General features: G+C 34.6%; 1 protein-coding gene across 1 annotated transcript; it reads left to right on the top strand.

Moving 5' to 3' along the window:
* The first annotated feature begins 8,273 nt into the window (after positions 1-8,273).
* LOC107878779 (kinesin-like protein KIN-12F) lies at positions 8,274-15,309 on the top strand. Its single transcript, XM_016725899.2, has 16 exons — positions 8,274-8,691; positions 9,468-9,602; positions 10,098-10,181; positions 10,269-10,394; positions 10,477-10,536; positions 10,619-10,672; positions 10,768-10,860; positions 11,024-11,119; positions 11,350-11,498; positions 11,972-12,121; positions 12,375-12,504; positions 12,595-13,512; positions 13,596-13,694; positions 13,781-13,915; positions 14,006-14,794; positions 14,887-15,309. The coding sequence occupies exons 1-16, from the start codon at positions 8,398-8,400 to the stop codon at positions 15,145-15,147; spliced, it is 3,573 nt and encodes a 1,190-aa protein (XP_016581385.1). The 5' UTR covers positions 8,274-8,397; the 3' UTR covers positions 15,148-15,309.
* Positions 15,310-25,371: the final 10,062 nt, after the last annotated feature.

The following is a 25,371-nucleotide window of genomic DNA, read 5'->3' as shown; positions in this document are numbered from 1 at the left end:
AGTTTAAAAGATATTGAACCATAAGAGCACATTTCTGCCAAAGGTTCTTTCGGCGATTTGAATTCGTGACCTTTTGACTAGGGGAGTGTATCTCTAGAGAAGCAAGGGGGTCATGTCTTTCAAATATCCACTCCGTTTTAAAAAAAATGATTTACTTTCTTTTTTAATTCGTTTAAAAAAAGTTTTTACAATACTTTAATTTCATTTTTCCATAAGAACGTGTTTGAAACTACTTAAAGGGCATTATGATACTTTTGATATAGCTTTAATTTAAAACCACAAAATTCAAAAATCTTTCTTATATTTTTAAACTCTATGTTAAGTTAAAATATATCATTCTTTTTTTTTTAACAAAGAAAGTATACAACATAAAATTCTTACGATGTAATTAAACTCTCGCAAACGAAAACAACTTTATCGATTACTTCACGAGATACGGGATGTATTTTGCATTTTATAATACAAAAAGTTAAGTACCCCACAATTTGTGATTGGTTCACTACTCCAATCAATGAATGGACCCTTTTAGTGCGTTTCAACAGTTGCTATTTCCACATTGGAGCGTGTCTACCACCTTCTATTTTCTTGTGATGTGACAAATTATCGACTCTCTCCGTTTCAAAAAGAACGAAATTATTTTTGATAATATTTTAGTTTCAATTTTTTACGTAATATATTTAAGACCATAAGATTAAAGGATGTTTTGATACATTTAATATAACTATAATTTAAAATCACAAGATTTCAAAATTATTTTTATTTTTTAAACTCCATATCAAGTTAAAACAGATCATTCTTTTTTAAATGGGAGAGTACATATTATGATTGACGAGGCTTGAATTCTGAAGATAGTGATCTATCTGAAAGCTGTGAGTAGGAAAATCGATTATAAGGTGAGAATCGATATTTCCTAGAGAAAAGTTCAAGTATTCAACCAATCGAGGGTTTACCATTTGGTATATGCACATTGGAGCGTGTCTACCATGTGCAGTTTTCTTGTGATGTGATAAAATTATTTATGATTGATATGATTGATGGGAGCTTAATATTTTTTAAATTGTAGAAATAAAATTCCAACTAAATTACGAGTGGATTATAAGATAGAAAATCGAGACCTCTTCAACAAAAGTTCTGGTATTCAATTAGTTGAGTTGTTACGATCCTCTTGTAGACACTTTTTTGATTTAAATTTCTCGGGAAAAATGTGCTTATTCTTAAACGTTTATTAGATAGTTAAGTTAACCATATAAATCATATTCCCATATGATATCTTCTTAATTATACACATAAACCTTAATTGAACAAGATAAATTTTGAGGCTTAATGAAATGAACATGTGCAAGTCATTTTTTTTTCTTCAAAATTTAATCAAAAAGTACTTAATAGGAATAATTTATCATGTGTTAAGATGTTCAATTGAAATTAATCGTAGTTAGAATGTGTAAATGAGATTAACGAATGAAAATGCATATGCTTTGAATTTTGCTAAACTTCTAACAAAATACAAAATTAGTGTCAACGCTGTTGAATTTGACTGAAATACGTAAATTCATGCCCACAACCACCTTACAGATAGTCGTTTGCATATATGTCATACCTTCTTTAATGCGTCGTACAAATCTAAAATTAATAAATCACAAGGACTTGGAAGTTTGATGTACAATTTAGTTTCAAAATAATTATATTTCGTATTTTTGTTATTGTGACACGATTTGAAGGTCTGAAATTAGAACTTAAACCTAGATTCAAATACTTGCATTTAGATTTAAACAGTTCAAAATTTACACTCAATTTGAAGTCATGACTCAACAACAAGAATATTCGTAGTGTAGTCCTCCAAAGTGTGGTTTGATCAAGATATAAAGTGATTGAACTTTAAAAAATTTGTAAACTTCAACTATTTTTGAAATAATAACGTATAAAATGTTGATTTTGTACTTCTATTATATCTTTTTTTGGACTGTATTTTATTTAGAGTCAAGGTTTAACAAAAACAATATCTATACCTTTAGGGATGAGCATAAAATATCGAAAATCGAATTATCGAATCAAATCAAAAAATTTGGTAATTGGTGTTCGATAATTCGATTTTTGGTATGGTATTTGGGGATAAAATTTCAATATTTCGGTATTCAGGATTGGATTTGATACAAGATATTAATACCGTTTGGTATTCGGTATTTACCGAATATCAATTATATATATATATATATATATATATATATATATATATATATAACCAACCCAATAAACAATAGTATTAGTTAGTAATCCCAAAGAATCTCTTGGACCTTAGTAATATATTCGTAAAAAGCAATAAAAAGAAGAAAAAATACATAAAGTAGCACATTTAAGTATTAAATTACAAAAAATAACAACACTTTTATCAAATTACATTTTGTAGCATAGGTATTTATGTTTATTTGTATTTTTGTAGCAATAGTTTGCAAAAATACAAAATACATATCGATCATAAGGGCAGTAAAAATCATATGCATTTATATTTTTTGTAGCAACAGTTTGCAAAAATATAAAATACAACTTGTTATATTTTATAATTATGAAACTGTTGCTATGAAACTCATAATTAAGAAGATAAGTATGTTATTTCTGAATTTTGCCCTAAAAAGAATATTAAATAGGGTTTCTATTAAATATAATATTTGTAGTTTAAAAGTATATTTTCACATCTCCAACTTTAATATGATATTATCAAATATCGTACCGAATTGAAATTTAATCTACCGATTATCGAATTATCGAATTACCAAACCGATATTTATAAGTATGATATATGGTATCTACGTTAAAATATCGATTACCGAATCCAAACTTTAAAAATATCAAATCAAATACCGAACGACTACCCCTATATACCTCATATCTACCCGGTTCAGATTATTGTTATTGGGGCATATAATATTAAACATTGGAAGGGGAATCTTGGTAACCATTTTTATTTTCAACTAATATGGACGTAGAAAATTATAGCACAAGAAAAAGAAAAATGTAGCCAAAGTTTTGTCCCTTTGATTTATTTTTTGTCAAGAACATGACGTTGTCCTTCACTAGACTTCTTTTATGTATGTCACTTTTTGGTGAAGAAAAAGCACAAAAGGATAAGGTTCATAAATAGGAAAATAACGTCATGGCTGACCATATACTATATGTATTGTAACACTCGGTCGCGGATTCAGGATTTTTATCAACAAAATTCATAAGTGAACATACGAACTAATCGAAAGAGGTTCGACATCTATTATATATATAAAATATAATTTTAACCATGTTTGTATTGTATAATTTTCTGTCGAAGGATCCCAAGTGTAGCTCCGCCCCTCGTAACACTTGTATCTAAATTCCTTATTTTTGCTACAACTGCATACATCCACAAATTCATAAGTTTTTAAATACATAATTTTAATTATGTATCTCAACCAAATAGTCTCAGAAATAAATGTATCTCAGTAATTAAAATTATGTATCTCAACTTCAAAATTATGTATTTAAATGCTAATTATGTATCTGAGCAAAAATAGAATAATTAGTTGTTACATTCTTAAATTCAAAATTATGTATCTGAACTTTAAAATTATGTATCTGAATGTTAATTATGTATTCAAAAATTATAAAATAAAAATTTATTTATAAATTTAATAAAGAGTAGGAATAGAGAGTAACTCGAGATAAACTTGTTTAGATTTATGTAAGTTTTGCTCCTTTTTTTTTTTATCTCAAAGTGAAATTTCATTAGGTATCAGACATCGAAGGAGATAGAGATAAGTTATTAGGATAGTTATAAATTTGACAAAGTTTAGTAATATTGACTCAAGTGTTATATTTATATTAAAATTTTGATTTAAGTATGTGTTTACAAGTTGTTTCTTTTGCTTCAATTATCATATTATTTGTTGACGTTACTTAGTATTTTCTTTTTCTTCTTATTTTGTTTTATTTTATTTGAGTCGGGCTTGTCAGAAAGATTCTCTCTATCCTCGTAAGATAAAAGTGAAATTGCATACACATCACACTTTTTGAATTTCATTTATAAGATAAGAGAAAGCGAATACCAAACACCAGATAAAAAATCAAAACAAAAAATCTTATACTTTTTTGTGAATCCCTATGAAAAATATCCTTATTTTCTCCGCTAATTGTGGTTTTTATATTCCTTGAAAAGTATACAATTCTTTTATTTTTCTTTGTAATTAGCCACATAATTCAAAAGATTAGCCCTACTACCCCAAAAAGCCAAAAGCTAGAAGCTATAAAGTGATATATATGGGGTCATCAAAAGTTGGATCTTAGTGTAATTTTCATGGTCCACTTGAATTATAAATAAATTTATCTTAGATCAATTTAGACTTTTTGCTCATTTTCTAATGCTACCATATAGTATTTCACTTTCAATACTTGTAAAATTATCATCATTTTTGGAGCCTTGTTGTGCATCAATCTATAATTTTTATTCTTAAAATGAATTGATTTGTAATTGTTACATTCAATTATTGAACTTATGCCTAGAGAAAACATATTATTTTAGAAATTAAAGTTATACAAAATATAACTTACGAAATAATATAATATGAAGTATCTCGTAAAAATCGTACCGTTAGCATCGGTAACGGAATTATGCATGCATACAACATTGTCTCTGAGTGCAGGATATTGCTGGCAGAACTGAGAACAGCACCTCTAACGCAAATTTAAAGAGAACAAAAGACAGTGGCTGATTGCTTGGCTAAGGAAGGCAACACCATAGAGTTTATAGAACTACCAACTGCTAGCTGTTACCCCCACCCCCCACCCCCCCCCCCCACCCATCGTAATTTTTAATCGTATTGTAAAACAATCTCTTTTGAACCCATAGGATCGGGATGTGACTCTGAACAACTCTATTTTGGCTCCTTCATTTGATAGAACCATCAATCCACCCCACCCCATTAACGACTAATGAAATCGTTATCCCCCACCCTCCCAAAAAAAAATTGTTGAATTTCTCTATTAAAATTTCTGATTTTGACATTGATTATTTATATTATCGAACAATTATAGTATTTGATAGAAGTGAGGTGTATAGATAAAAGGTAGAAAAAAGAAAAAGAAAAAAGGCATTCTGCCAATTATTTTTTTATTTCCCATGATTATGTCCCATTCAAAACTATATCACTTTTTCAACTTTAAACTATTTTGTTCTTTAGTAATTTAAAGTCCTAATGATGAAAAGCAACAATAACAATAAGGGAAAGCATTATAATCGTAGGATAGATATTTATTTACATCAAGGAAATCAAATAGTATGATCTTTGATATTTCATTATTAAGGTGCGTGATTAGAGAAATAGTTTTTTTTTTTTTTACTCTAATTAAGAGTTACTTGATTCAAATTTTTAAAAAAGAGAATATTTTAATAGAAGGATTTTCTCGTTAAATGAATAATTTACAATATGAAATCATATTAGTCGTATCAATAAGAGTCGAATAACAGTGATTTATAATGAAATCAAATTATAAGTGAACGAGAGTTGAAATTGATGAAATATCACTCTACTCTTATTAAATATTAGTCAAATTAGATTTCATATTTGAATCTCCTAAAAGAGAAATTTCTAATATGGAAAAAGGGTAAATATATTTCCGAACTGTGATAAATGATACGTATATACCTTTCGTCATACTTTGGGTATATATATATACCCTTACAGTTAATGAAATGGTACATATATGTCCCTCACACTAACGGTAGGGACATATGTGTACCCAAAATATGACAGAGTGTATATATGTACCATTTATCATATTTCTGGTATATATTTGTTCCTTTTCTATTTTAATTTTTTTATCACAAATAATCAACCGACCCAAGCTCACTACTTGATCCAATATATACATCGAACCCAATTTCAAACCAACTCAATCAGAGGGAGGGGAGATTAAACCGAAGGTGGCCAGAGCTAGGATTACAGCGATGTTTGGCTGGTGGGGTGTTTTCGATTTGACAGAGACGGTGGCTATGTAGTGTTGACCGGTGGTGGATAGTATTTTTCCAATGAAATTTCTCTGAAAATTGAAATTTTGGGGATTCAATTTATTTGGCGTTGTTTTGGGGTGTTATGGGTTAATAGTTTTTTTTTTTTTTTTTGAATTGGTAGTAGTGGGTGTTATGATATTGCGTGTGTATATTGTTATAGGGGTGGGAAAAAACATTCGTTAAATAGGCGTCTCTTGAGTTTTAATTGGGACCGGGCCAGATAGAGGATTGAGTTAATTATTTGAGATAAAAAATTAAAACAAAAAAAGGACAAATATGTTCCAAAACTATGATAAATGGCACGTATATAGGCTCCGACGCTCCGTCATACTTTGGGTACACATATGCCCCTACCGTTAGTGTGAGGGGTATATACATACCATTTTATTAAAGGTAGGAACATATATGTACTCAAAATATGACGAGAGGTATATACATGCCATTTATCATTATTCGAGGATATATTTATCCTTTTTCCATTTCTAATATGAAGCACATCAACATTTTTCCTTTTATAGATAATAATAATTAAAAAAAAGGGATAACTCGGTGCACTAAAGCCATTGCTATGTATGGTGTTTGGGGAAGGGTCCACCACAAAGGTGTATTGTACTCAACCTTACCTTGCATACCTTGCATTTCTGTCAGAAGCTGCTTCAAGACTTAAACCCGTGACCTCCTGGTCACATGACAACAATTTCACCATAATAATAATAATATTAATAATTTATGACTTAAATTTAAATTAATCGAGCTAATAATAACGAAAACAAATGATTATACCAGAAAGATATGTTAATTTTTATTTTTTTTTCAACCAACAAGATATGTTGATACTTCTCCATAAAGTGCCTAATTTGGTGACTTCACTGCAATAATCCATAAAGCATTTTTGACACTTTGACACTTGTTGTTTCATTGAGGTAGTGCCACTATTAGGTACAATTTTAAAATGGTGCAATTTTGACATTGTTAACACCTAACCCCCAACCAACATTCTCCCCCATAATTATCTTTGGTGTTTTAATTATTAATTAATTAGCATAATGTAGCATACACTAAAACATGCATAGAATTCATAATAGTAATGATCAATGTCCAAGGAAACAACCAAGTAGATTAAAATTAGACTTATAATAATATAACAAGTTTGAATTTTAATGACAATCCAATCACAATTCATTTCATCTTTCTATGCTCCACTGTTAGTATAATCGTACTTTGATATGGACTCCTAATCATTAATTAATTTAATTTTAGATTAAAGTTAAAGTATGAGTTACGTTCAACAATTTTATAATCCAAGTTAGTAGAAATGGTATTAGTAGGTAATTGCTTTCACATTCATATGTAAAATTATTTTAATCTTAAAACTATTCTTCAAACAACGATCCTAAAACTGTAATTTGAACACTTTGCCCTTTGAATCACGAGAATAACGCTGGAAGTGGGTGGTCTTGGAATTTTTGGACCCACTTGCCCCATCGACAACACTTTTTAACTACTTTGTCATGACTTCTTTTGTTTTATCATTTTTTTTTCTAACTACTTTGAATTATTTTTTCCCGAGCAAAGAGTCTACTCGAAATAACCCCTAGATCTCCCAAGGTAAGGAGTAACGTCTATGTTCACTCTACCATCACCTAACCCCACTTGTGAAATTAGAGTATGTTGTTATCGAATGTTGACTAGTGGGGATTAAGACAAGATCACCCATTTTACAAGAAATTACATCTAGTGTCTCCTAAGTTGTCTAGTTTTGATTTTTTATCCCCTAAAATGTCCAAACGTAAGTTTTAACGTTTGTCTATAAGGTATAACTCGTGGTCATTGAACAACTTCGCTGTCTTTAATGTCCTAAACGTCTGTCTTATGAACAAAAGTTAAAACTTATATCTGATGTGCAACATAATTACGTTCTAACTTTTATTTATGAAGTAGAGCTTCAAGTCAACTGTGCAGGTTCACTATCTTGAAATGTTCTAAACATCTGTGTTATCATTAAAATTTACGAAGCGATGTAAAAAAATCAGGACCAACTCTTATAAAGGTCATTTTTGTAAGATTTAAGTCCATCAAGCCTTACTGGGCCTCTCGTCATAGGTCTTAGCCCAAACCAAAAAGAACACCTCTACAAGCCCAAGCAAAATCCTATTAATGAAAATAAAGAACAACCAAGAGGATACTTTCGTCATTTCACTCTTCCAATTTGAACATTTAAACACAACGGTCATTTCTCAACTATATACAATCTTCAAACGTCTCTCATTTTCCCCAAAATCTCACAAAAAATTCATATCCATTCACTTTACTCACTAACGCTCTCCCCTTTTCTTCGAAAAATCTCGCATTTTCGCCGTTCAAAAATGTCGGAAAACAGATTCTTAGGCAACATTTCCGCCTCATCGATCCGTAGCTTCCTTCCTAAATCAGTTTCAACTAAGAAAAAGTTGAATTCAAGTCGATTTAAGCATAAAATGAACAGTGAAAATGTCGCTCCGATAGATCCGAATATTCAAATCAGCGATCCACCGTTGTTACCGACGAGTTCGATGCTCAAAAAACCCGTCTTGAAGACAACTGATAGTGTTACTTCGGGAGAATTGACCAGATCTGTTGCGCAGGAACAAACCCTAGAAGCTCCAGATCCACCAGTAAAGGTAATTGAACAATCCTTGCTGATCTATTTCGCTGTTTTTGTAAAGTTGCTGTTTTAATTAAGTTGATGTCGAAAGAGGTGGATTTAGGATCACTTAAATTTTATGTGGAATCTCATTGTACTTTTAAAATTATGGGTTCAAATTTAATATTCACTTTGTCGCAATTAATGTGGCACAGTTGGAATTTCGAGATTCAAAGTTCTATATTATTTGAAAACTAGTAAAAAATACTATAAACAACCCTAAGAAGGGTAGTCCGATGCACTGAAGCTCCCGCTATGCATGACATGCGGACCACAAACAAAGTCTGTTGTAGCAACCTTACCTTGTATTTCTGTCAAAGATTGTATCTCTGAATTGAACCCGTGACCTACTGGTCACATGACAACAACTTTACTAGTTACTTAAGGCACCCCTTCGTAAGTTACAATAATTAACAACTTAAAATATCTAAAAGACAGAGAAATTCTGCTTAGAGAAAAACTTGGTTGACTCTTGAAATTTCATTTGTGCCAAATAAATTGGGACGGAGGGAGTACTTGTGAGCTTTTAAAAGGATTTTCCATTTATATATGTGTGTGTGTGTGTCGAAAGTTCTGAGTTTGGTATGAACCCATAACCAAAAGGCTATAGCTTGTATGAACTATGTTAGTTTTTGACAATAGATTTGGACTGTGGGTTTATCTATCCCTTTGTTTTGCTATGTATCTTCCATTGTTATTGCGTTTTTGAGCTATAATGATCTTCATGTATTCGATATGTTGGGTGTTTGACAGGTTGTTGCAAGGATTAGACCTGCTAATGGTGTTGAGAGTGGAAGCCAAGCGGTTCGCAAAGTTTCTGATACTTCAGTGTGTGTTGCTGATAGAAAGTTTAACTTTGACATGGTTTTTGGTTCAAATTCGAATCAGGTTGGTAAATTAACTTCCTAGTTTCTGACTTTTCACGTTTTTTTTTTTTTTTGAATTAACTGTGCTTTTTAGATGGTGCTTGGTTCTTTTCATGTCCATAACTTTTCATTTTAGTTTCTGATATTCATAATTAAGGAGGGGACTTAGCTAAGAGTTAAACAATAGAAGAAAATATAGGCTATAATGACTAGTTAGAATTAATTTAGTTGTTGTTACGCTCACATTAGGTCAAATAGAGGCAATGTGAAATCTAAACCCTCTAGTCTTAGAAAAGCGCTGATTTTACACTAAGAGATAAATCTTGTGCCGATATTTGAATGAAGTCCAAATAGATGGTAAATATATTGAGGAGGCTTTAGCTATCCCCACTAGTTTGGGGTAGAGGCTTATTTGTTGTAATTAAGGAGGGGTCTAATTTTGCTGAATGCTGATTTTACAAGGTTCCAATAATAAAGAAAATTTTCATATATAAGCTGATTATTCTTATGACAACAGGAAGATATATTTCAATCGGTTGGTTTTCCGTTAGTTAAGGATGCATTGGCAGGTTACAACACTTCTCTCTTAGCTTATGGACAGGTTAGTCTTACTTCTTATGTTTCATTTTCATTGCCTCTTCGTGTCATGAACTGCATCTGATGCCTGAAGTGATTCTTTTGGTCATAGACTGGAAGTGGCAAGACTTATACCATGTGGGGACCTCCTAGTTCCATTGTTGAAGTTCCATCACCTAATGGTCTTCAAGGCATTGTGCCACGCATTTTCCAAACGTTGTTTTCTAGTATACGAAAAGTAAGTTCCGTATCCAGTCACTAATTAGAACTTAAACTGTAGAGACATTTCTGATGTTTGGATAATTTCCTTTACTGATCAGGAGCAAGAGAACTCTGAAGGTAAACAGATAAATTATCAGTGTCGTTGCTCATTCCTAGAGGTATGTATTTCACCATGTACCCTTTCTCATGTCTATTGCATACTTATGCCAAATTAAATCATGTCAAACTTTTGCTTTACAGATATATGATGAACACATTGGGGATCTCCTTGATCCTACTCAGCGAAACTTAAAGGTTAGTTGTAAATCTTGGAAAACAATGTTGTTCTGATCTTATCACTTTCTGAAGATAGTAGAACGCTAAAGATTTGACCTTGTTGGTTATTCCAGATAATGGATGATCCAAGAGTCGGATTCTATGTAGAGAACATAACTGAGGAATATGTGTCTACCTACGAGGATGTATCCCAGATGTTGATTAAGGTGCACAAGTGCTTTTCCTATCATAATACTATTAACTTTTGTTGGGAAAAACTCTTGTAGCTCTGTCAATGCAATAAATTGAGATAAGAATAGCTCCACATAGCTTTCACTTGTAAAGCTATTGTTCTTATTGTTCCCTATTCTTTTGTGTTTTGAATTGTAGGGCCTTTCAAGTAGAAAAGTTGGATCAACGAGCATAAATTCCAAGAGTTCTAGGTCTCACATTGTTTTTACCTGCATCATTGAGTCCTGGTGCAAGGTATCTTCCAACAATGAAATCCGGTTTCTTGTGTGTTATTATTGAACCCCCGGGGTTCATATTACCTTCTGTTTTCTCACTTTAGATTTTTTGTATTTAAAAATATTCATATTTGAAGACCTTTAATTGTTTACCTTCTGTTTTCTCACTACAGATTTTTTGTATTTAAAAATATTCATATTTGAAGACCTTTAATCATTTACATGTCTAATAAAAAAATATTGCTTCAGGAGTCCTCATCAACCTGTTTTGGTAGTTCAAAGATGAGCAGAATGAGCCTTGTTGATCTTGCTGGATTTGATAAAAATATTCCTGATGATGCTGGTAAACAGTTTGTTAAGGAAGGGAAGTACATAAAGAAGTCCACATCACTGCTCGGGTATGGTACATACGTTTTACTGATTGTTCTTGCATGCTGTGGCCGTTGATTTAAAATATCATTTCATGTTTGTTGACTTTTGCACTCAAAACTACCTTTCACCAAATTTTTTTTTTTTTTTCATGTATACATATTGCCAACACTATCGCCTTAGAGTTTCAAAATGTTTGTTTTCTTAAAGTGATGCCTTCATGCTGTAAATGCTGTTGAAATTTCTAACATGATCACACAAAACCATTGCTGATCTGTTGTCATCACAAGGATGCCTCAAAGAGTTTGTACAACAACTGTTGAAAATTATTAGATCATTCATGTATGCTAAACCTTCTTAATGTAAAAATTCCCATATTTTTCTGTAATATCTAGTTTTTATTGGTGTATAGCTCATGTGTTATGGTTTGAAAGAAAATATAATAGAGTTCCAGTTATTTAGGCATGTTACATCTAGTTAATTGTATCTTAAACTGGTGCAGGCATTTAGTAAATTTCCTCTCTGAAACGAGTCAGTCCAGGAAACTTGAGGATGTTTCATATCGAAGTTCCACTTTGACTCATTTAATGAGAGAATCACTCGGAGGGAATGCCAAACTCTCTGTCATATGTGCCATCAGCCCAGAAAACAAGTAATTCCTTTTTCTGCTCACTTAGTTTTTCTTATGAATATTACAAAGATGCTTTGTGCTTTTCAATGTAGCTGGGTAAAGAATTTTCTGTACCTAATGACATGCCTGAAATAGCACATTTTTAATGGTTAAAATTGTAAAATTACTTTGGTGTAAGTGACCCTGAATGAGGTCATATCATCCGGACCAACTTGCATATGAAACATCGTTTATTCTCTTTTAAATGTCACTAATTTGAGGAACATTTATGTAGGCATAATAGTGAAACAGTAAGCACTCTGAGATTTGGGAAACGAGTGAAACTCATACCAAATGAGCCATTGGTAAATGAAATAACAGAAGACGATGTTAATGGCCTGAGTGATCAGATTCGCCAACTGAAGGTACTTTCACTTGTCTCAAGGGTGCAGCTGCTCGTCCAATTCCTCCAGAACATGAACTGTTTCTGACTTTATGCTCTTTATTGCTTACAGGAAGAGCTTATAAGAGCTCGCTCAAGTGCAAGCATTTCAGTTGGAAGCAACCATGGATCCTTCAGGGGACCAAACGTACGTGAAAGCATGAATCAATTGAGAGTGAGCCTTAACCGTTCACTGATCTTACCTAACATAGATAACGAGACTGAAGAAGAAGAAATTCACATAAATGAGGATGATATAAAAGAACTACAGCTCCAGATTGATAACTTACGTGGTTCACATGAAAATAACTCGAAGAAAAACTCTCTCAAATATTCTTCTGGAGAAAGTGAACACTATCTCAGCTGTTCAGAAGAAAGTGAAGGTGAAGACATTAACTCAAAAGAGATAATGCTGGAGACCCTTGATGATGCTGATCAAGAGATGAAAACAATGCAGCCTGAATACTGTAGCAGCATCTCAATCAGTCAATCCCGCCATTCTGCTGATCTTCAGGGCCCAGTGTTATCTGAGTCCCCAAAATTTCGGAACATGCAGAGGAAGAGCTTAATTATCTCCAGTGAAAATATTCAATGTTCCTCCAAAAGTTCTGAATTGCCTTCCCTACCGCAGAAACAAGTTGACCTTGTCCAGTCTTCTTTGAGGTCCAGCAGAATATTTCCTGGGCCAACTGAGTCCTTGGCTGCCAGTCTACATAGAGGTCTAGAAATCATTGACTATCACCAGAGGAATTCTGCATCAAATAAATCTTTAGTTTCCTTCTCTTTTGAACATTTGGCAGTGAAAAATGACAAGGCCAATGCTTCTATTCAAACATCATCCGAAGAGGGGCAAACTTCTCCTCTTGTAGCCACTTCATTCCTCTGTCCAAAGTGCAAGACGACGAAAGGAACTTCCTCTAGTGTTGTTAAGGATAGCAGTGGGACATGGATGGTCCCCATGGAAGAGGAAAGTTCAGATCAAGTGCCTAAAGTATGGAAATGAGTAGCTTGCCTTTTTCTTTATTTGTCTCATTGCGGCTGTAAGTTTAAATATCATTCTGTCTTCTTTGGCAGGATTCGGAGAAAATTTTGTTCCAAGCTCTAGAGAGAGAGAAGCAGCTTGAAGGCGTATGCAAGGATCAAGCAGCCAAAATTGAGCACCTAAACCAGCGAGTAAGAGCTCTTTCGCTCGAGTAATTTGTTTCAATGTGACAAAATTTTACTTAAAATTTGACATCTATTATGAATCTTCCTTGCAGCTAGTCCAGTGTAAATGCACAATAGAACAGAGTTCGCTGGTTGAATGTGGCAAGAATGCCGTTGATCTCAAGGACAATGAGATGCAAGCTTCTATAATCAATCAGAGTGTGAGTCAATCACCAAACATCCCAAAGGTGAGTGTCGTTTTTAGCTTTCTTTTGTTGAAGTTGAGTTTTTTCCGTGTTTTACCTTAATATTTACTTGCGCCTTGTGTTTTGCTTCAGCTCCTGAAATGGGATGATGAAAGTCCTGAGTCTGAAGCTGTAGCAGAGAAGTATGAAATTAAAGAAATTCAAGGCGATGTGGAAAACTGTGGTGGCAAAAAACTGTTTGACATGTCTGAGAGAGAAACACTACTTAAAGAAATTGGAGGTCTAAGGTCCCAATTGCTGTCACAGGGAGCTTCTACAAATAAATCAATTGAAAGAACCAGATCCTCTTTGTTAGCACAATCAATGCAGCTGAGAAAAAGTGGTGTATATGCTGCTAAAGGTTCTGATGAAGAGCTTGAGAAGGAACGAGAAAGATGGACCGAAATGGAGAGTGAGTGGATTTGTCTAACTGACGAGCTTAGAATTGACCTTGAGGCTCATCGCCAGCGTGCAGAAAAGGTTGCAATGGAATTAATGTTGGAGAAGAAGTGCACAGATGAGTTGGATGATGCCCTTAAACGATCTGTTGTTGGACAAGCCAGAATAATTGAGCATTACGCAGAATTACAGGAGAAGTACAACGACTTAGCTGAGAAGCATAAGTTGATCTTGCAAGGGATACAGGATGTGAAAATGGCTGCAGCAAAAGCAGGAAAGAAAGGTCATGGTGCTCGTTTCGCCAAGTCTCTCGCTGCGGAGCTTTCTGCTTTGAGAGTGGAAAGGGAGAGAGAGAGGGAAATGCTGAAAAAGGAGAACAGAAGCCTTAGAGCTCAACTTAAAGACACTGCTGAAGCTGTTCAGGCTGCTGGAGAACTTCTTGTTAGGTTGAGAGAAGCAGAAGAAACAGCTTCCCTTGCTGAGGTAAATCTTGTGTTTAAACACGGATCAACCAACCGGTCTGGTACCAATGTGTAGTCGGTTTGATAAATTATTCCTTTTTTTTTGTTTCACAGGAGAACTTAACACAATCAAAGGAAGAGAACGAGAAGTTGAAGAAGCAAATAGAGAAGCTGAAGAGAAAACATAAGATGGAGATGATAACAATGAAACAGTATCTTGCTGAGAGCCGATTGCCAGAAGCAGCGTTGAGACCGCCAATTTACAGGCAGGACTCTGATATAGCAAACAACGACAACACCAACCAACATACTGAGTATGATGATGATCAATCATGGAGAGCAGAATTTGGTGCCATTTATCAGGAACACATATGACATGTTTGATTGAACTATATGGAAACAGGCAAGACCCTGCTCAGGACTTCGCTGACAAACTTGTTAAACCTTATCACACCTTAGTACTGTGTACTGTTTAGGGATGAATTGGTTGGTTGTATTCTTATTGGTTTCATCATTTTTTGAAGACTTGATTCACCATATTTGACGTTTGTTGTGAGCTGTTTCTTCAGCTTGTTAATAATCTTGGGTTCTATGTGTGTGTGTTTGAATGGAAAATGGAGGGAATTAAGTGAAAGAGAAAATTGAGTTTACACCAAAATGGAAAGTGTGCTCAAAATAGGAAAGCTTACTAAAATTCTCAATGTGGGAGAAAGAAGCTTTAAAGTGTTTATATTGTGAAACACATTTCCACATGCTAAGTGAGGTGAGAAATAAGAGATGCCTCGTGCTGTCATCGTCGCTTGCTCGGCTCTAGCTTCGGTAAATAATCGATCGACGAGATCTATCTTTTTGGACAAAGTTTATTTGATAGAAATTTAATCCAAATGTCAAAGGGAAAATGACTAACTAAAGTCAAATGCAAGATGCGGCTACGACTGTGGGGGCAACTAGTATTGCCTCAACAAGTCGAGCAAATGCTTCGCAACCTATGGCACCTGCGAAGAAGTCCAGAAAATTTGCGGGCATTGACTTTAAGCGATGACAGCAGAAGATGTTAAAGTTCACTAGTGACAAAGAGCATTTCATGATTGTAGAAGCTTGGAAGCACTCGGACTTCCTTTGCAAGAATTATATATTGAGTGGTCACCAAGACGACCTCTACAATGTTTACAGTGGAACTAAGACATTGAAGGAATTGTGGGGGCACTAGAACGAAAATACCAGACAGAGGATGCGGGAATTAAGAAATTCTTTGTTGCAAGTTTCCTGGACTTTAAAATGATAGATAGCAAATCGGTTGTCTCTCAAGTGCAGGAATTGCAAGTAATCATCCACGATCTCCTAGCAGAAGGTATATTTTTGAAAAATACCTTAGTTGAACAACTTGAAAAAGTTCTTAATACTCACATAAACTGTTTTGTAGGTTTGATTGTGAATGATGCTTTCCAAGTAGCAGCGATAATTAAGAAGCTACCATCAATGTGGAAAGACTTCGAAAACTACTTAAAGCATAAACGCAAGGAGATGACTATCGAAGATCTTATTGTCCGACTGCAAATTGAAGAGGATAATAAAGTTGCCGAAAGAAGGTCAAAAGGAAATTCTGCAATTAACGGAGCACATATTGTGGAAGATGATCAAAACAATTCTAAGAAAAAGAAGAAAGTTGAACAAGGAAGCAATCAACCCAAGAAAAAATTCAAGGAAAAATGCTTCAATTGTGGCAAGATTGGCCACAAGCCACGGATTGTCGTGCCCCGAAGAAAGACCAAAAAAAGGATCAAACAAATATGATTGGATCCAACAAAGAATGCGATGATCTATGTGCTATGTTCTCAGAATGCAACTTGGTGGGGAATCCTCGCGAATAGTGGATGGAGTCTGGTGCCCCCACCATGTATGTGCCAACAAAGAGTTTTGTTCGTCATTCGCTTCGGCTCAAGTAGAAGAAATGATCAACATGGCTAACTCCGCTACTGCTAAGGTAGAAGGAACCGAAAAAATATGCTTGAAAATGACTTCAGGAAAGGTCTTGACACTTAACAATGTCTTGTATGTTCCGGAGTTACGTAGGAATTTAATTTCTGTTTTCACTTCTAGACAAGAACGGATTCAAATATGTAACCGTTTCTGAAAAAATTGTAATTAGCAAAGGAGAAATGTATGTAGGAAAAGGCTATCTCACTGAGGGTTTTATAAGATGAATGTAATGAATGTTGAAATAAATAAAAGTTTAAATTCTTCTTATTTGCTTGAGTCTTATGATTTATGGCATGAACGTTTAGGCCATGTTAATTATAAAATGTTACGAAAACTGATTAACTTAGAAGTTTTGCCAATTTTGAGTGCAATAAATCAAAGTGTCAAATGTGTGTGGAATCAAAGTATGCAAAGCATCCTTATAAGTCCGTTGAAAGGAATTTCAATCCTTTAGACTTAATACACACTGATATTTGTGATATGAAGTCAATACCATCATGTAGCGGGAAAAAGTATTTCATAACTTTTATTGACGATTGCACTAGATATTGTTATGTCTATTTGCTAAATAGTAAGGATGAAGCAATAGATGCGTTTAGGCAATATAAAATTGAAGTTGAAAATCAGTTAGATAAAAATATAAAAATGATAAGAAGTGATAGGGGCGGAGAATATGAGTCTCCTTTCACCGAAATATGTGTAGAGAATGAAATTGTCCATCAAACTACGATCCCCTATTCACCTCAATCTAATGGAATTGCGAAAAGAAAAAATCAAACTTTGAAGGAAATGATGAATGCCTTGCTTATAAGTTTTGATTTATCGCAAAACTTATGGGGGGAGGCTATCCTTACAGCCAATCGTATACTCAACAGAGTTCCCCATAGTAAGACACAATCAATTCCTTATGAAAAATGGAAAGGAAGGAAACCCAACTTGAAATATTTCAAAGTGTGGGAGTGTCTAGCAAAGGTCCAAATTTCTATGCCTAAAAGGATTAAGATAGGACCTAAGACGGTGGACTGTGTGCTCATAGGATATGCTAAAAGTAGTAAAGCATGTTGATTTTTGGTTCATAAATCCGAACATTCGGATATTAATGAAAATATGATAATTGAATCAGGCAATGCTAAATTCTTTGAAAACATTTATTCATATAAAACTAGAAATGAACAGTCTAGTGGGGGGTCTAAACGACCTCGAGATGAACTAAGTGAGAATGTACATAATGAAGAAAATTCAAGACGTAGTACACGTCAAAGAACGTCTACTTTGTTTGGATCGAATTTTGTAACATTTCTCTTAGAAAATGAGCCTCAAACATTTAAGGAAGCGATGACATCTTCGGACTCATCTTTTTTGGAAAGAGGCAGTCAATAGTGAGATTGATTCAATCTTAAGCAACCATACATGGAAATTGTAACGGATGGTACTATTGAAAAACGGATGGTACTATTGAAAAATTGTAACGCCTCGATTTTTCTGAATCAAAATGCTATACGGTGGTCATGACCCCGAGGGACCACAAGCTAACCCATGACTGATATCTGTACCTGTACATTGCATATATAACGTATTAATGCGGAAAACATGAACATGTAGGCCATAAGGTTCAACTGAATAAAGAATCTGTCAAAACATAATATCCATATGGGTGAAAGATACCCAAAATAGCTGAAAACTGAATCAAATCTGAACATAAGTCTAAATACTGAATCTGAAAGCCTCTAAGTGCTTTATGAATAAGGAGTTGAAGGAACATGTCTCCAACTAACTCCGTAAACTGATAACTGGCTAAAATAATAATGAATAAATCAAATCATATTGTCCTCGAATGAAGAAGACTCACTGAATCTCTGCGACTGGAAATGCTACTGCTACTGCCGATATGGAGATCGTGTCTCTGCACCTATGATGTAACATGAAAAGAAAGTACCATAGCGCAAATGCGTCAGTACGAGGGAATGTACTGAGTATATGAGTAAGGTAAGCTAAATATAAACAGGGTTTGCATGCATGAACAATGCTAACTATCTGATTGATATGAACGTAAGAGTACAAACATGCATACATAGTAACTGAAGTCGTGGGTGCATGATAGCTAGTCCTGTATGCTAATACATGGTTTACTAATGGCTAACATGACTGATACTGAAATTCTGATAACATGGGCGACTGTATCTGACAATCCTGAATTTGATGGAACTATCTGAGTTCCGTATTGTAACTGAGTCTGACTGTACCTGATAGTCCTGAATACTGAAATCTGAAGACCTATCTGAGTTCTTTTACTGAGACTAATTCTGAAATTGTGGGAGGTAGTTGTTTAATCGACATGCCCCAATAACGCATATAGCTAAGTTGGGGTCCAATATCTGCCCCGACTGGAATGGTGTTAATACCGCGCCACTGGTAAGGACAGTTGTGGGTGACCCTTAGCTGGCAGGTATTCGAAAGGAGAATGGTAGAAACCCTAAACTGACAGGTTAAGCCATCTCATCAACCCTAATCTGACAGGCTAAGATGTCTCAACCTACGTTGGCTACGTAGTTCTGGAACACAACGATGACTGCTAAGAAACACACCCTAAACCGGTAGGTGAGTCCCCATCCTTGGGTTCACTCGATGCTAACTTCTACTCCCATATGAAGAGACTAAACATGATTCAACTGATTGTACATGGACAAATTAACTGACTTCCATTGACTGACGGAGTAGTACTATTATCTGAGACTTGACTGAGATCATGAGATTTCTGAGGTTTCCTGAGTCACATGACTAACTGAGTTCTATAGATTATAGCTTGACTGAGATTATCGTGACAACATACCATGGCTCTAGGCACACAACTATGTTTTTTGGGTACGAATACCCCTAGGACTCGATAGAAGAAAACTGACACACATGACATGACTTGATCACAAGATTTGAGTCCACAATTCATAATATCATAAGTAGGGGATATCATATTTCATATAGTTATTCAACATCTTAAACATTGTAGGGAATGCATGGATATATTTCGTATACATATTGTATATCTCCATTATCTTACATGCTCCATACCACCATAATAGCAACACATGAAAAACATGGGATTCATATTGAAGTATATAGCTAACATGGACTTGTCATTTGGACATCATAGAACCATACAAACATGAATTTCTAGCATCCTAAGCATTTTATCAAACACCTTGCATGCATTCTTTAAGGCATAGGTGAGTTTCATACTTGCACCATATTAAACCACCTAAAGTTCATGGTTTTCAATTAACAAACATATATATTTCATGAAAACACCTTTAGACATCACATTGAAACTTAAACAACAATCGTCAACATGTACATACTCATATCACCACAAAAAGTTTACAAAATAATATTTAAAACATGGTTCTTGAGCTCTATGAATGGATTGGATCCATAGATGAACACTACGCATACCTTAGAAAGGAAACCTTGATGATTTGCTGGAGAGTTCTTGGATTGGGAAACTTAATTCTCAATTATCTTGGAAAAAGGCTTGAATCTTGCTTTTGAGAGATGAGTTTGATGGAAACCCTAATCTTATGGTTGAGAGCATAAGAGAGGGTTTTTGAGATGCGTAACTGAAGAAAAAAATGAGAAAATTACGCCTCTTTAGGTGTATAAGTCATGGAAGGTAAAGGAAATGACCAAAATACCATTATGAAATAAATTCCCAGTTGTTGAAAATCATAGCTGACGATATTTGTTACAAGGCATCAAAAAATGTGACAAGCCGTAAAAAATATTGTCACACAGAAGCTGGAATTGCTGGTTTCTGCCTAAGCCTGACGACATTTATGACAAGGCGTCAAAAATGTGACAGGCCGTAAAAAATGTCGTCACACAGAAGCTGGATTCTGCCTAAGGCTGATGACCTTCGTGATAGGGCGTCGCAAATGTGGTAAGCTATCACGAATGTCGTCACTTAGGAGCTGGTTTCTTCCTAAGGATGACGACCTTCATGATAGGGCGTCACAAATGTGGTAAGCTATCACGAATGTCGTCACTTAGGAGCTGGTTTCTGCGTAAGGCGGACGACCTTCGTGATAGGGCGTCACAAATATGGTAAGCTACCACGAATGTCGTCACTTAGGAGCTGGTTTCTGCCTAAGGCTGGCGACCTTCGTGATAGGGCGTCACAAATGTGGTAAGCTATCACGAATGTCGTCACACTGTTTCCAGCCTGACATGCTGTAGTAAAATAGGAATAACTCTTTGCTCCAATATCGAATTTAGGCAAAATTGGTATCATTGGAAAGCTAATTCAATTATCTATCTGTTGATAGGTCATGAGATAAAAAATTTCAAGTATAATGAGAGATATTCTCGTTTGAAGTTGTATATACCAATATCCTTCTCAAGAATTCAATCGGTAAGGAATGTTTTGATTCGTCTGATAGCTGGGAGTTATTTGAAGCCTTAATATACATCTAACTTACTCATAAAACTATAAAAGAACCATGATGTACTATACATGGGCTTGGTACATGGCTCTAATATTGGTTTGGATTTTTCGGGGTATTACACAAATACAAGGCAAGACTTGTAGTAAAAGGCTTCAAACAAAAAGAAGGCCTTGATTACTTCGATACATACTCGCCAGTAACAAGGATAACATCGATTCAAATGTTAATTGCCTTGGCTGCAGTATATGGTCTTGAAATCCATCAAATGGATTTGAAAACTGCTTTCCTAAATGGAGAATTAGAGGAAGAAATATACATGGAACAACCTGAGGGTTTTGTGATTCCAGGAAAGGAAAACAAGGTGTGTAAACTTATTAAGTCATTGTATGGACTAAAGCAAGCACCAAAACAATGGCATGCGAAGTTTGACCAAACCATGTTGGCAAACGGATTCAAAATAAATGAATGTGATAAATGTGTTTATATTAAAGACACTCCAAATCACCAAGTCATTGTATGTTTATATGTGGATGATATATTGATCATCAGCAGATACATTTCTGACATAAATGCAATGAAACGAATGCTCGAGAGCAAGTCTGATATGAAAGACCTTAGAGTTGCAGATGAGATCCTAGGTATAAGAATCCATGGAACTCCACAAGGGTTGGCATTGTCACAGTCTCATTATATCGAAAATGTACTTGACAAGTTTAAGTATATGGAATTCGGTATTGCCAAGACTCCATTGGATGTGAGTTTTGCACTTCGAAAGAATGAAGGTGAAAGTGACTCACAATTGGAGTACGCAAGAGTACTGGGATGTTTAATGTATATAATGAATTGTACACGACCAGACATAGCATGCGCTATTAGTAAATTGAGTCGGTACATGAATAATCACAACAAAACTCATTGGATGGCAATGAAAAGAGTTTTGGGGTGTCTTAAATACACTTAAGATTATGCCTTGCATTATAATAAATATCCTGCGATACTTGAAGGATATAGTGATGCAAATTGAATCACCAGATCGAACGAAGTAAAATCCACAAGTGGAGATGTATTTACTATCGGTGAAGGAGCAGTCTCTTGGAAATCATCCAAATAGACTTGTATTGCTCGCTCTACAATGAAATCTGAATTTATCATATTGGATAAAGCTGGTGAAGAAGCAGAATGGCTCCGAAATTTCTTGAAAGATATTCCGTATTGGCCCAACTCAGTGGCACCAGTATGTATACACTGTGATAGCCAAGCGACAATAGGTAGGGCAGGAGCATGATGTACAACGGTAAATCTCGTCACATACGACGGAGATATAATACCGTTAGGGAACTTCTCTTTAGTGGAATTATCACTGTTGACTATATAAAGTCAAAGGATAATATGTCGGATCCACTTACGAAAGGACTATCTAGAGAAGGAGTAGAAAGATAATCCAAGGGAATGGGTTTAAGGCCTAGGACAAGTCAGCATGGCAGTAACTCTACCTAGCAGACTAGAGATCCCAATAGCTAGGTTCAAGGAGATCTAACAAAGTTGTGTCTAACAGGTTCAACATTATCAATTACCCAACCCATTCTCATGATACAGACAATGTATCATAAATTAGGATAAGACTTAAGGTGAAAAGTCTTTTAATGATTATCTAAATTTAGCAGATTTGACCAAATAGTTTAATCTATAGGATTGAACTTTTAGAAATCACCTATGTGAGGGCGAAGTGGAAGCCGATTCAAGGAGAATGTAAGTAAAGGCCTATTCTCTAAGCTCTCATGAAACCGGGGCATGTTCATGGCTGAAAAGAACAAAACCGTGAGAACTATAAACGGTAAAAGGCTGGTTGTGTGACATGTGTTGTCTAGGTGTACATTAAAGCTCGACCGTTCAAAGATATCAAATCTACTGATTGACCGAGTGCATCCGATGCATGTTCACTACGAAAAGTTCAAAGGGAAACCCACTTATCCAGATACAATCAGTCTTTACTTGATGATCACATACTTATCCATAAAGTTTTTCAAAAAATAGTCATTCCCCATTCATGTGGGGGATTTTTGGGTTCTATGTGTGTGTTTGAATGGAAAATGAAAGGAATTAAGTGGAAGAAAAAATTGAGTTTACACCAAAATGAAAAGTGCGCTCAAAATAGGAAAGCTTACTAAAATTCTCCCACATTGGTGGGAGAAAGAAGCTTTAAAGTGTTTATATTGTGAAACACATTTCCACATGCTAAGTGAGGCGAGAAATAAGAGATGCCTCGCGTCATCGTCGTCATCGCTCGCTCGGCTTCGGCTTTGACTTCGGACTTGGATTTGGCAAATGATCAATCGATGAGATCTATCTTTTTGGACAAAGTTTATTTGATAGAAATTTAATCCGAATGTCAAAGGGAAAAACGCAACAGTTTTGTGTTTTTAATCCTCCATTTATATGCATGCATGCAAATTTCGAAATAGTGTTTCCTGAACTGATGCACTGCTTCGAACTGATGCAATTGTTTAGCGAAATGATACACTATTTCGTGAACTGGTATATCTGTTCGGAGAAGGACACGTTCTTTGGATAAACAGACATGAATTTCCAGAAAAGTCACCATTTCAGTGAACCACTGCCACCTTTTCGAAGAGGCATCTGATAGGCTATATAAACCTACATTCATTCACAGGTTTTGATACGAAATTTTCAGAATAAAAACTCTTCTTCTCTTAAAAATATTCTGTGTGATCATTCAAATCGTTGAGTGCGTTCGTGGAATCCAACGATTTGAGGTACCTTTATAATTGGATTGAAGACCATTTTATCCTGGGAGAAAAATTCCATAACCTCGGGTACAGTGAGGAGAATTATTCCTTAAGGAAACTCCGTGAACTCGGGGGACTTGGTCTAAAATTTCTGTTTCATCTTAATTCTGAAAATAAAATACACTTCGTAGAAAGATCACTTTGATCTTGTGTCGAGGGTATTTTCTGTACTTCATTGTGTTCTTGTTTTTAAACATTGAACTAAAGTTGAAGTTAGTGTTATATTAATACATATTCTAGTACCGTAGAAGGATAATAACAAATAATATTTCTTGTTTTTCATTTTTACTCAAGAAGATCTAATGCACTGTGCTAATGAGCATATCAACTCCATATTTTCCTACAAAATGTGAGCAACTAGATGAATGTTGTGCCTTGTGCAACTTTTCTATCACCTAACTATAGTTATTAGTGCAGAATAAGGTTGTGTACAATTGTTTCGTGTAGTTCGATCCTTCTTAAAATTCCCTAGTGGAGCTATATGCAATTGAGGGATGTCGGTCTGAAAATTACACTATGTAGTTAGTCGCTAACGAACCTAAATGGCTTTTTTAGGGCCAATTCCATCAATTTTGGTGACATTTCTTGACTTTTTTGGTGAATTTACTTATATATATTCTAACACTCTTTCGCGAAAATTTTGACTCCACCATTGATCCAACGGGAGCTTGTGCATTGAGCTACCATTAGGAAAAAAAAACATAAGTATATACCTTAATATATCATATTTACACAAATCTCCACCCTTACAAAGTAATTACAAAAATTTCAACAAATTATGTGTCTTTGTTGGATGTATCAGGGAGCTAATTATGTATCTTGACAGATCCAAAATCGAAAAAAAAAGTGTATCGGGAGCTAATTATGCATCTTTAGAAGGAAAAAATGTATCTTTATTAGATGTATTATGTATCTCGACAGATTCAAAATCGAAAAAATGCATCAGAAGCTAATTATGTATCTTTACAAAGGAAAATTGTATCTTCGTTGGATGTATTGGAAGCTAATTAGATATCTCGATAGATCCAAAATTGAAATTTTTAATAATTATGCAAATTATCAGGAATCCTTGTGTTATTTTTACCCATTTTAGTTATTTAATGTGTATGTTTAAAAGTTTATCAGTCTTTTTTTTAAGGCTAAAGGCAACGATAGACACTCAAACTTGTTGCAAAAATTTACTTAGACACCAAAACTAAGGCCTGTTCCTATCAGGCCTCTAAATCCTCCACATTTTGTTCCAATTGGGCCTTTTTTGCCTATGTGGCACTGCGCGTGCAGTGCCTTCGTGGGAGGTGCGTGAGTAGCATTTTTTTTACTAATTTACAAATAAAAAGATGCCAAGTGGCAGTGAGGGCCCCAAATTTTTTTAATAA

Source organism: Capsicum annuum, chromosome 7 (assembly GCF_002878395.1).
Source record: "Capsicum annuum cultivar UCD-10X-F1 chromosome 7, UCD10Xv1.1, whole genome shotgun sequence".
In the NCBI taxonomy this organism is placed as follows: domain Eukaryota; kingdom Viridiplantae; phylum Streptophyta; class Magnoliopsida; order Solanales; family Solanaceae; genus Capsicum; species Capsicum annuum.
This window is presented reverse-complemented; position numbering and strand designations above follow the sequence as displayed.

What these genes read in the sequence shown, in the direction of transcription:
- LOC107878779 (XM_016725899.2), top strand. Translation starts at nt 8,398, where the DNA reads ATGTCGGAAAACAGATTCTTAGGCAACATTTCCGCCTCATCGATCCGT. An exon ending in TGTTTTCTAGTATACGAAAA is followed by an intron (nt 10,395 to 10,476) that starts GTAAGTTCCGTA and finishes TTTACTGATCAG; the next exon opens with GAGCAAGAGAACTCTGAAGG. An exon ending in GTTCAGATCAAGTGCCTAAA is followed by an intron (nt 13,513 to 13,595) that starts GTATGGAAATGA and finishes CTTCTTTGGCAG; the next exon opens with GATTCGGAGAAAATTTTGTT.